Source organism: Hevea brasiliensis, chromosome 18 (genome assembly GCF_030052815.1).
Source record: "Hevea brasiliensis isolate MT/VB/25A 57/8 chromosome 18, ASM3005281v1, whole genome shotgun sequence".
Lineage (NCBI taxonomy): Eukaryota > Viridiplantae > Streptophyta > Magnoliopsida > Malpighiales > Euphorbiaceae > Hevea > Hevea brasiliensis.
Genome location: NC_079510.1, coordinates 11,050,184 through 11,062,420, shown reverse-complemented (window position 1 = coordinate 11,062,420; position 12,237 = coordinate 11,050,184). Strand labels below are relative to the sequence as shown.

Below are 12,237 nucleotides of genomic sequence, written 5' to 3'. Positions count from 1 at the left end.
TAATCTGGATCGGTTGGGAAGTTGAATGAAGTCTTTCATAATTAGTTAACCAATCCTTCGGAATGAGCTGCTCAAGCTTACTTATAGGCAGTTACCTAAGTATTTGGACTATTGTTGGAGTAGTCTCAGTGTCTGCCAAGACAAGCAGAGCATCGTTGGAAACAGACGATTGAGATAGATCCATTGCAGTCTATAAATGATATGATGGTGTAACGTAGCCATCATAGAGGATGTGACTTGTGCTGCACCAGTGAGTTGGACTTGGACCTTCAAGGCGGTGCTAAGATGCGGATCTCTGAGTGAGAGATTGTAGTTTGGAAAAAACGTCAATACCACACTCCTAGCATATAAGGTGGTAAGATATGTTCCTATTATCGCATGTTCATACTGCAAGAACCTTATGTCAAGAAGAGATACTCTAGCTATAACTGGAAGTCCGCGCCTCCCGTGTAGACTAAGGATAAGTCTTATAGCTTCGAAGTGAAGATGAGAAAATCCCTCCTGTCTCCATCTAGGAATCAACTGAGATGGGATTTCTAGGGTCACATAATGTTCAGCTGATGAGCTATGGAAAGAGCATTGATCCATCCTGGAAGCCTGAACATATTCTTTAGATAAGGATCTTCTAGAAGAAATGAGAGATCTGATAGATCTGGTTAGAGATCCAGATCATCTGTAAATATTGTATGGACTGAGAAGAGGTAAGAGAGATTCTTTGACCTGAGCATCTTCAGGCAGGGTAGATATCTCTATGAGGTTATCAATTCGGGAAGACATAGTTCTTCTTAAAGGTGAAGAGAAAGAGAGAGATGAGGTGAGATTGACAATTTCAGAAAGTGAAGGAGACTGAAGGAGAGTTTCAGTAGCAGGATTGGGTGTTTGACAAGCCATGCTTGGTACGTGGCGTTGTGCCTAGAACTCACTCTATCTTCTAGGAAGGATTCAAGCAGTTACTAGTTTCCAGCCGATATACCAATAAATGAAAGAAGATGGCACAAACAGATGCAGTCAAGGCATTAAAAGAAGTGGTCTAAATCCGCCATCTCTAAAGATTCCCTGCATTGGACATAATTAATTTATTAGTGCTAAATAGTGTTACCTAGATTGTTTACGTTCAATACTTTTTCTATTACAAAGAGTTGCTGATAATTAAAAAAAGTAAAATCTTTCAGTGTCATTACTAGGAGTGTTTGATTTTAGTTTGATTCGAGATTTACTTAAAAATCAAAATTGAATCAAAATTTTAGTATGATTTTGGTTCGATTCTTTATTATTTTGATTCCGGTTCAGTATAATTTTTAGTTTGTTAGTTTTGGTTCAGTTGGGTCCGGTACGGTTCTTGTTTGGTTCTCAGTTCTTAAAATAATTTTATGTAATTATTTCCTTAAAAAGTCATACTTGAATTAACATTTAAATTTTGATTTGCGTTATTAATAAATAATATATCATATAATATATATTTTAGTTATATCTAAATTATATAATTTTTAACGGACAAATTTCAATAACTGTTCCTAAACTTATATAGTTGTAACACTACAGTCCTTTAATTTTAAAATGTAACATAAAACCCCCTAAACTTTCAAATTTTGCATAGTAAAATCTATTTGACTTTCAATTACTGATTTTTCAGTTAGAAACTGACGTGAATAGCTCCCGCATAGTACTTAGTCAATATTTCTCTCTCATCTCTTATGCAAAGTGTAAAATTATTCTTTTTATACATGAAAAATTATTCTATCTATAGAGATAAAAGAGAAATACTGACTAAGCTCCATGCTGGAATTGTCCATATCAGCGTCTAACTGAAAAAATTAGTAATTAGAGGTTAGAGGGATTTTACTGTGCAAAATTTTAAAGTTGATAGGGTTTTATGTTATATTTTAAAATGAGGGACTGTAATGTTATAACTAGATAAGTTTATGGACAGTTGTCAAAATTTATTCAATTTTTAACTATAAATATATCAGATAATATACATTTTAACTATTTATTAATTATATAATATTTAATTATAAGATACAAATATAATTAAAAATTATTATATATATATATATATATATATATATTTATAATTAAGAATTCTATATATTTATAATTAAAATTATTAAGAAAATATAAAAAAATAAAATATAATATTAGGTTGTAATTAGTTCATAATTATATATAAATATATAAATATATATAATTATATTAAAAATATATAATACATTTAAAAAAATATAGAACAATATATGCATAAATTCAGTTCTAGGTTCGATTTTCATTTGATATAATTTTGATTTAATTTTGATATAGTTTTAGTTCAGTTTTTAGTAAAGAAACAGAATTAAACTAAAGTATTAGAATAAATTCAATTTGATAGAATCCCGATTGATTCGATATCATTCTTCAATTCGATTTGATTCTCTAAAAACTGTGCAAAGCGTTAATCTTTTACCTTATGCTTAAAAGGATATGAATAAAAAGACAATAAAATCATTAAAAACTTATATGAATTTTAATGTATTAATTAATTTTTATTTTATTAAAATTATTAAAATTTCAATTTTATTATACAATATTATTATCTTATATCCCTCTTGTAATTATTTCAGTGTGGAAGAAGAACAGATTATGTTGGACATCAATCTCTTTAGGGAAGAAAAGGGTCACAACCCCGAATTCATCCGTGAATCTCAGCGTCGCCTATACGCCAATGTTATATTGTCGATGAGATCATTGTTCTTGACATGGAGTGGAGGCAACGTAATAATCTCATTATTTTTCTAACTTTATATTTCGGTTAATAATGGTTGCTGGGTGGGTTTTACAATCATATTATCTTTATTATTTTTGGTCTTCTTTGTAGGTCAATTTGAACTTGACAATCTACGCAAACAGTTGAATAAGGTAAACAAACAAATTGCCCAACTCAAATTGTGAGTTTTTTTTTTTTTTAAGTTAATTGCTTTGCTTTTTTTTTTTTTATTATTATGAATTTTTTTTTTCTGGTTTTGTAAATTAATAAGGCAGGTGAGGATGCAACTGAATTGATTAAAAATAGCAATGATATGAAGCAACTGAGTGCTGATAAAGAAGTTGAGATGCATCAGGCTTCTTTAGCTTTAATTAAGAAATTGGAAGCCGTTGGGTATCTTGTGCGTGATTCAGTGCCTGTTAGCGATAATGAGGTTTACATCTTTACAAATTCCTGCCAATGCTAAAATTATTATCCTATTCATTATTTTTTCTTAAAAAATATCTTTCTTTTTGTTCTGCAGGCAAATAATGCTGTAATTCGAATTTGGGCTGAGAAATGTTTTGATCCTAAATTGAAAAACCATGTTGAGCTTCTAGGAATTGCTGATACTAGGAAAGGTATTGCAGCATAATATTTCTTTAGCTTGAGCTTTGCTTCTGAAAGGAAAAAGGGGTTTGCTTTAGTGCATTGTTTTACTGGATTTTGATGACTGAAATACAGTCTGTAAATTTAAGTTCTCTATCATGACTGTTGAATATAAGTTCTCCAAATTTATGTAATCTAAGTATATGTTCATTGTTATCATTGTAATTACAGGTTGCTTGCCACTTCACTAGCCATTGTTAATCATTTCTATGGAATTTCTTGTATGAATATCTGTAGCTAAGTAGCTTGGACAATAGTGGGTTCTTTTCATGGTTTTTTGATTATGTAATACTTATGCTAATGCCGTTGTTCTTGAAATACATAGGTGCCAATGTAGCTGGAGGTAGAGGCTTTTATCTGAAAGGTGATGGTGTACGGCTTAATCAAGCATTGATCAATTTTGGACTAGATTTATTGGAGAAGAGGGGTTACACTGCCTTGCAGACTCCCTTTTTCATGAGAAAAGACATTATGGCAAAATGTGCACAATCAGCACAATTCGATGAAGAACTTTACAAGGTGAGTTTTGACATTTTTGTTGTCACAGTTAATAGAGAGCAGATTGATCCTTCATAACCCATTCATACTTGTGCTAAATCATGAAGATACTTTTCCTTATGATAATTTAGGTCCCTAAAAACTGTGTAATTTCCTTTTTATTTTGTACTTGAATAACTCTCTAGATGCAATGCAAGGATCACCATTGTAGTTGGTTTTTGATGGGTGACTGGTGAAGGGGATGACAAGTGTCTAATTGCTACAGCTGAACAACCATTATGCGCTTATCATTTAGATGATTGGACCCATCCGTCACGGCTGCCAATCAGGTTATAATCATTTAGTGACTTGTGGTCTCAATGGCAGAATACTATGATTGTACTAATCTCATCAATTTCTTTTTTTTTTTTTGCCAGATATGCTGGATACTCATCTTGTTTTCGTAAACAAGCTGGTTCACATGGTCGTGATACTTTGGGAATTTTTCGAGTTCATCAATTTGAGAGAGTGGAGCAATTCTGCATTACCAGCCCAAATGGCAATGACTCTTGGGACATGCAAAGGGAATGATCAAGAACTCTGAGGACTTCTACAAGATGGGATGACATCCTTTTAGAAAGTCAGAATTTTTCTCTATTTTTGTTTGTTTTCTTAGTTCTTGGTTATGGGAAAAAAAATTAATGGTTTCCTAGCTTTACATGCTTGGCTCTTTACCTTCACATAAGAATCTAGAAATTGGTGCTGCCAATCTTTCAAAAAATTTTTCTGGAAAAGGCAAAGTGGATCTGGTATGGAAGGCAAGGCCTTATTGGTTCTTAGTAATAATAATCCCATATCAATCATACATTTTCCCTTCTTCTCTAACAGCTAAACATCCTGTACCAAGTTGTTGCTGTTGTTTCTGGTGCTTTGAATGATGCTGCTGAAAAGAAGTATGACTTGGAAGCATGGTTTCCTGCTTTACAAACACAGACAATTGGTCTTCTGTTCCAATTGTACAGATTACCAGTCAAGAAAGTTGGAGATTCGACATGGGCAGAAAAAGGCAAGTCCTTAATGCTTGTTTTACTCTTACGTTGCATGTATACCATATACTTTCGGCTTATCAGTTGAGATATTTTTTTAGCCTACCATTTGAGCAATGAGCATGTCCTATATATATATATATATATATATATATTTCTCTCAAGAGCTTGCCATGTGGCTATTCTTAAAGGATGCCATGTGAAAACTTTTAAATACATCTTAGTACCATGGACAATGCATTGTGACATTTCTATAAGACATCCAAAGGAAGATAGAGTGGGTTAGTCAAGAGGAGATCTTAAGAAATTTATATTGAATTTAATCTGAAATTTCTTGCACAATGAAAGAAAAATGTAACTTAATAGGCTTCACATCTTGAATTGTTTTGGCATTAGACTTTAAAGTCTCATTGGTTTCACACTTGTAGAATCGCATTATGTGTTATGCAATTCCAAAGAGAATAGAAAATTCTTAGGCCTTGTTTAGTTGGGGAAGACATAATTTATTTGTACTTTCTAGTTCTTCTCAATTTGATGTAGCTCAAGTCATTTACACCACTAATAAGAGTCACAGATTACAAAGATATAGAAATCCAAGTACAATTCTGTGATAATTTGGTAAACTAATGCAGATTTCTTGTCAATGGCAACAGCCAAGTAGACGAGTTACATTTGCTTAGGCAGTGGAAGCTATCAACTTATATCTCTAATGTTATGATAACAAAGAGAATAGGAGCCGTGATAATGTATAGGAGGAAAATATTTTAAATTCGGAGCATTGTAACTAATTATGGTTAGCCAAGAATTAAATAATACAAAGAAGTACTCTCTCTAATTTTCTCCTTCTCTCTCTTCTTTGCTCCCTCTTTCTTCTTTTTGATCTTCTCCTTCTCTGTTCTATTTTTCCTTCTGCTCTTCTTCACTTTCTTTCTTCTTCTGCAGTATTTGGTGCTTGAGAACCTGCTACGTAACAACCAACTATTACCTGCTATTGAATTTGCACTTAATTCTCTGGAAAATAGGTGCTTCACGGTCATACTTTTGGTTTTGATTTTTCTTATAAATGTTCTTTGTCTTGAGCCTTGCATGTGTTTTGAATGCATTTTTCTGTCCCTTTTTGTTTTTGTTGCTGCAAGTTCTTTTCTTCACCAATGTAATGATTTGAGAGGTGTTTTGCTAATTCTTTATTCCTGGATAATAGAAACGTGAGTGTATGCAGATTGTGATGACCATCCTACTTCAATTATGGTGTCTTGTGCTGAGTTTATCCTCCATGCTTTATTTCATTTTGCTGCCATGGTTGGCTTTGACCATTCAGTAGTAAGCATTGGGTTAGCCTTTTTTGATGCTATTCTTATACAAAAAAGCTACTTGTTTTGATGGATGGTGTTTGCAACCTGCTAGCTTAGGCATGTTGATGGTTTGTACATCTTATTTATCGGCGTGTTTGTTATTGTTTGCAAAAACTTACCATTTTTTTCTTATTGTAATATTTTTTTTTCTTATTCATTACTTTTTGAACTTTGAAAATGGAATTATAAATTATCAGAGCAACAACAATGGTCACATCTGGTTTTGATTGTTTGTTTGCTGGCTAGTTTGTCAATTGGGTTTGGATCCTTTAAGCAGAAAACATGACTTTGGTCACCCTTGAAATTGTTAGTATATGTGCCCTGCAGCCAATATGTTGATTGCACATTGCAGGTGTGATCACTTGATTATATGTAAATACATTTTGTTATTAATAAAGGCTGATTTTATCTTTAATGTTCATGTTAATTTTAAAAATATTAACGAACTTTAAATAAAGATAAAGTTCATATGACTTGTATGCATAGCATGCATAGCAGTGGAAATTATAATGTGATCATAATTGTGAGATTCTGATTGCATTATATTAGAGTTTCAAAATGGTCCTGGTCTGTTGAGACCAATACACATTGTGTTCTTTCCTTTAAGAAAGAAAGTAGCCATTCTCACTAAGTTGAGGTATATGGGATACCTAAAACTAACGTGTAGGTGCTTGTTGTGATAAATTCACTAAACTTACCTGCACGAAGATACCATATGAAAGTTTACTTATTTTTATGGAAAGACTTGCGTGATGGTAGTGTAAATGATCCTTAGACTTGACAACTAAGTTATCTTGTATAGGAATTGTTGTGTTTTGATACTGATCACATATTATTTTATACAAGGATAATAAATGTAGCAGTTATTGTATATGATATGAACTGTATGGAGGTATTTAGTTGTAAAGATAGAATTCATCACCCTAAGTAATTAGAGAAAATATTTTAATTGTTCTTAGCCAGTGTGAATTGTTAAATTCTTGTGCAAGGTAGAATGAGATTGGGAATCTTATTTAATTAATTAATCATACTGGAAGAACATAAATGATTTATACATAGTAGATTTAATGCATCAATGTATAAATTGGAATATTATAATAAAGGAATATTACTTATACTAATAGACTGATCACTGAGAAGTTGGTCAAAACACTTTGACAAGATTTAATATTTGGGTGGTCATTGTAAATTACTAGATTTCAATAATGATCTATAAATATAATTAATCAATTACAAATTGATAATAAAATTAAAGTGTTAATTTTATTTAATTCTTGAAAAGGATTATAATTATATTTATTGCCAATATATTAGGAATCTAATGGGTCACACATATATAGGTTGTGAGTGAGGAATTAAAATGGGCTCTCAAGTTGGATTTGATTGAAATAATATAAAATAATTCTTGAAACTTATGGACCAAAGCATGTATTTTATGAAGATTGGTTTATGTATTAATAAATAATTATATGTATTAATAAATAATTAAGTGTGGACTTAATTTAAAATTTAAAGAGATGTAGATTAATTATGTGATTTTTAATTCCTATAGCAGTGAATTTATAATTAATCAATTTAAATTATTAAATTATTAATTATAAAATTTAGCTCATATAAAAGGGAGCTTGCCATCTCTTTTCCAATAAGAGCCTTCATTTTCATGCTTTGAGCTAGCACTCAAAACATTTAAATTTCTCTAAGAGAGTTTTAGAGAATTTCTTCACAACCGGCTAGTGGCCAGACAATTAGATGGCCAGTGATTTACGACATTTTGGCTAGTGGTTAGCAAATTCTAAAATTAATTTAGGTAATTTGCTTACTTAATTAATTGATCACCACCATTCTATGGTTGATTAAAGAAGATTATTTGGGGTATTAATTTTTTGCTAAAATTTTGTATAAATCTGTGCACACTAACAGAAGTGTCATGCTCTTTTTGCATTTCGTGTTTATTAATATACAATTTTTCTTCTGTTGCTTTGTTTACCTTTTCCCCCCCTTTTTTGAGTCTCTATAATGCTTATCATTTTGAGAACAATTCTCCATACTGCAAATTTGTTTTTCCTAACTAAAGCTAGCTCAGTAGATTTCTTTGGTTAAATTCTCTCTCCAACAGTCCCAAATTGGGTCCCCTCTAGGAATTTAAACCAATTAATTTTTTTTATTTTCATTTTTTTGTTGAATCAAAATCATCTCAATTTTAGATATAAATTAATATTTTTCTGTTCAATTTATGTTGGAATGATCGATTGAACCTTTCTATATGAAAAGTCCTGATTCTTTGATGCAACATCTTTTCATTGTTGAATTTTTCTTCCCCAGACGTGCATATTAGACCAAATTTACAAATCTAATTTTGAAAGATAGAGTAATAAAAAGGAAAAATCTACATTTACTATGACTTGATTTATTTCAATCAATTTTTCCGCGGTCCTGAATAGCCAAGAGATATTTCTTATTTGATTTCATATTTTGTTCATCATTTGGGCTTCGATGGGGTTATCTTAGACTCCTATTGATTACTGCATTATCAATGAATCAAAACCATTATTTGATTTCATATTTCAATCTTCACATACTATTTAGAGCGAATTATAATTTAGTTATTAGTCAATTCTTATATTTTTACTTAAATCAGTCTGTTCCTATAATTTAAATAGGGGAAAGCACATTTTTATACCCTATATTATAGTCCTTATAACATTTAGGACACCCATATAGTCCTCTATTTCTCTATAGCTTGTTATAATGTTCAACATGTCTCTTGCTATTACATGGCCCGTATAATTTGTCTAACCATTTAACATGACCTGTGTAACTCTTTCATGGTCCATGTAAAGTATTACACGGCTCATGTAATTAACGTGGCTTGGGTTTCTTCAGTTTTTGAAAATCGAAATGACTGAACAAGTTATTTTTTTCAAGATTGTCTTTACACCTATGTAACATTTACACCATTTATGTAACGACAAAACATGTCTTTACACAACCAATGTAAATGGGTCATGCAACTGAAAAATGCCAAAAAAAAAAAAAAGATTTCAACTCTTGAAACCCAGAATCAACAAATAGCATGTAACAATGCTCCTAATAGCAAAACAGGGCGGCTCTGACACCAATTGAAGGAGCAGAAGTGTTGGGGTTGGGCAGTTAGCAATTTTTCAAAATTAATTAACCTAATTGTCATGCATCTCATGCAATCAATTTTCATTTTTATGTTAACAATTGACATGCCCAACATGAGGTTACAACACTTGTAATGCCAATTTGCCTTTTAGCTTATTTTGCTATTAGAAAACTTAAGATTAAGAACAATCCTAAAATACCTGAACATAGGTTTAGGGATTTCTTAACCGATGGGGTGCAGAATCAAATTCTGTTGTCTGGGAATCTAGACCTCCAAACGTAGGTCCTCTAGTCTGTCCACACGAATCTTGTGGTCTCAACTTAACCCTTGAACCGAATCCTCCCTTACTGCACTCTCCTTGCTTCAACTAAACAAACAGAAAGGAATGGTGTGAGTTTTCTTGGGTTTTTCCTATTGGATAACTAGAGAAACAATTTCTCTAACTTTGATTCAAGAGCAAACACTTCTAATGTCTCTTGAATCAATTGGAAGAAAAGAAGGGATAAGAAGAAACTTAGGCTTTTGTTGAGAGAAAAAGGAAGAAGAAGAAAAAGAAAATTAATTTTCTCTCTACATCTTTTTAATGTGGGTTGGTTTTTATAATTTAGGCATTCCCATATCCCTAAAGTGGATGGAAATCTCTAAAATTTAGAGATTTTTAATCCCTAAAGGTGATTAGAGGAGATTAGTTATCTTCCACTAATAAGAAGACCTTTACAATTATCTTATTCTCTTCTAATCAATTAGATGTGTTGTTACCATCTCACATCACCACTAAACTACTAAGCCAAATTTCTCTCATGGTTCATAAGCCATTTAAGCCATATTAATATTTCTTACGTTATAATTTATATTTAATATAAATGGAGAGGTGGTTTGAAAGAAGATGCTACGGGGAGTAAAAAAGGCAAGGTCACTTTGAAGAAAGGACTCTACATTGCTTTGTGGCCTTTAAATTCAATTAATGTTTTGGTGCCGAACATAAGTTTTGACAGCCAATACTGGATTCTTAAAGAACATTCAAATTTTCTCCAGGTTTGGTGGCCAAACTTTTATTACAGCAGTGAAGATGGGATTCCTTTTAAGGTCCTTTAGGTACAAGTTAGCAGCCGAAGATTATAATTCTGGGGCTGAACCTTACTAGATTTTGAATGAATAGTCTGCCCCTAAACCAAACCCCAATTCCTAGTTCAACTACCAATAAGGAGTGCAAAAATTTTAAGATCTCCATCACACACCTCATATATAAATACACTCGCCTACTTATATTTACATGTTCATGCACACCTCACACATACATATCGGTATATATATAGATGCATATATCTTTCATTCCAAGACATATTTTACACTATTTAATTACCTACAATTGAAAGAGTGCACATACCATAACCAGGTCACTTAACATTGCATTTATATTATCATCCATAATGTGATCATCTCATTTTAAAAGCCAACATTATTTATCTCAAGAAGTAAAATTCAAGCATTCAAGAGCACCTAATATCAACAAACCATTTTATAGGAAACAAAAAAACCTTATACCTCCCAATTACTTTATGAAAATCTATCATGCATTCAATAAATAATAAAAAGAATAAGAATACTATCCTTCCACCAAAGGTTTATATTAAGTTCTTTTAACACTAAAATATTCAAAATCTTACTTTAGACTAAGTGCTCCACACATTAAGGTAATAAGTCACCCACATAAAGCTTAAAAGGGATCAGTGATGCTATGCTAGTATCCCTTCCTTGAATATCCAGAAATAGCACATAGATCACCAACCCCTTAATATCTGTAGCTATAGTCTATAGCTTACAACACAAACATTTAGAAGTAGAGTAATGTGCTATTGTTAAACCAATAGTGGACTTTGGCTCTTAAATCTTTCTTACTATTTAGCTGAAATGCCTGTTTTAGTGGGGCATTCAACTACTTTCTTAAACGAAATTGGGCAACTATGCCTTTATTCAGGAACCATCCTATCATGACTCTTGCCTCTCACTGGTGCCGTTTACTATATAGGCACACTTTTACATTGCACCTTTATTTTTATAACACCTAAAACTTCCATTTACAAAATTTCACTCCCATTGATGTTAGGTTTTGATTTGGGCCTTATTTTCTTTTTCATGAATCTTTTTATCGGTTGAATGTCATCATTCATTCTCTTTCATTTTCATTCCATGTAATTTCATCGTTGAGCTTACAATAGGTGGCCTTTACCAATTTCCAAACCCTTTTTCATCAGTCTTTACATCCTTTCTCTTCAATCATTTTCATTTCTTGACTTGAGATCCAAACCTCAACATCAGTAAGGAGCCTTTTTGAACCATTTACCCTTGACTTAATAGTCAAGGATGTTCATTAACTTAACATACTTTAGCTCAAATTTAATCACATATGAGCAAACTGACTCATATCTTACACTTACGAATATGGACCAAAATACCAAATTGTAGTTAGCAAAATAAAATATCAACAAGACACCATACTTTTATCCAAAATACCAAATTGTAGTCGACAAAATAAAATATCAATAAAACACCATACTTTTATCCAAAATTCACCATGCTTGCACATCAAAAATTCCTTTTCTTTGAATGACATAACTTTGCTCTTTACTTTACACTTTTAACTATTTGGTCCCTTTTCAATAACCTAGAGCCCTAATACCAACTTTGTAAGTGTCGCAAGGGATTTTGCGGTCGCCCGGACGATCACTCACCGAAGTGGGAAAGAGTGAGGAGTCGCCACCTTAGTTTTGAGGGAAACTAAAGAAAACCATCTGAGAAGTTAAATAAAAAAATGAAACCACTTCAAAATAGAGATTCTAGGTTCGG

The 12,237-nt window shown here is 31.9% G+C and overlaps 1 protein-coding gene across 1 annotated transcript; it reads left to right on the top strand.

Annotated features, from left to right (window-relative positions):
- The first annotated feature begins 2,589 nt into the window (after window positions 1–2,589).
- LOC110664549 (serine--tRNA ligase-like) lies at window positions 2,590–6,678 on the top strand. The gene is made up of 7 exons (XM_058140975.1): window positions 2,590–2,748; window positions 2,852–2,892; window positions 3,012–3,173; window positions 3,264–3,360; window positions 3,714–3,907; window positions 4,072–4,215; window positions 4,303–6,678. Exons 1-6 carry the CDS (start codon window positions 2,733–2,735, stop codon window positions 4,120–4,122), a joined length of 561 nt encoding a protein of 186 aa, XP_057996958.1. The 5' UTR covers window positions 2,590–2,732; the 3' UTR covers window positions 4,123–4,215; window positions 4,303–6,678.
- Window positions 6,679–12,237: the final 5,559 nt, after the last annotated feature.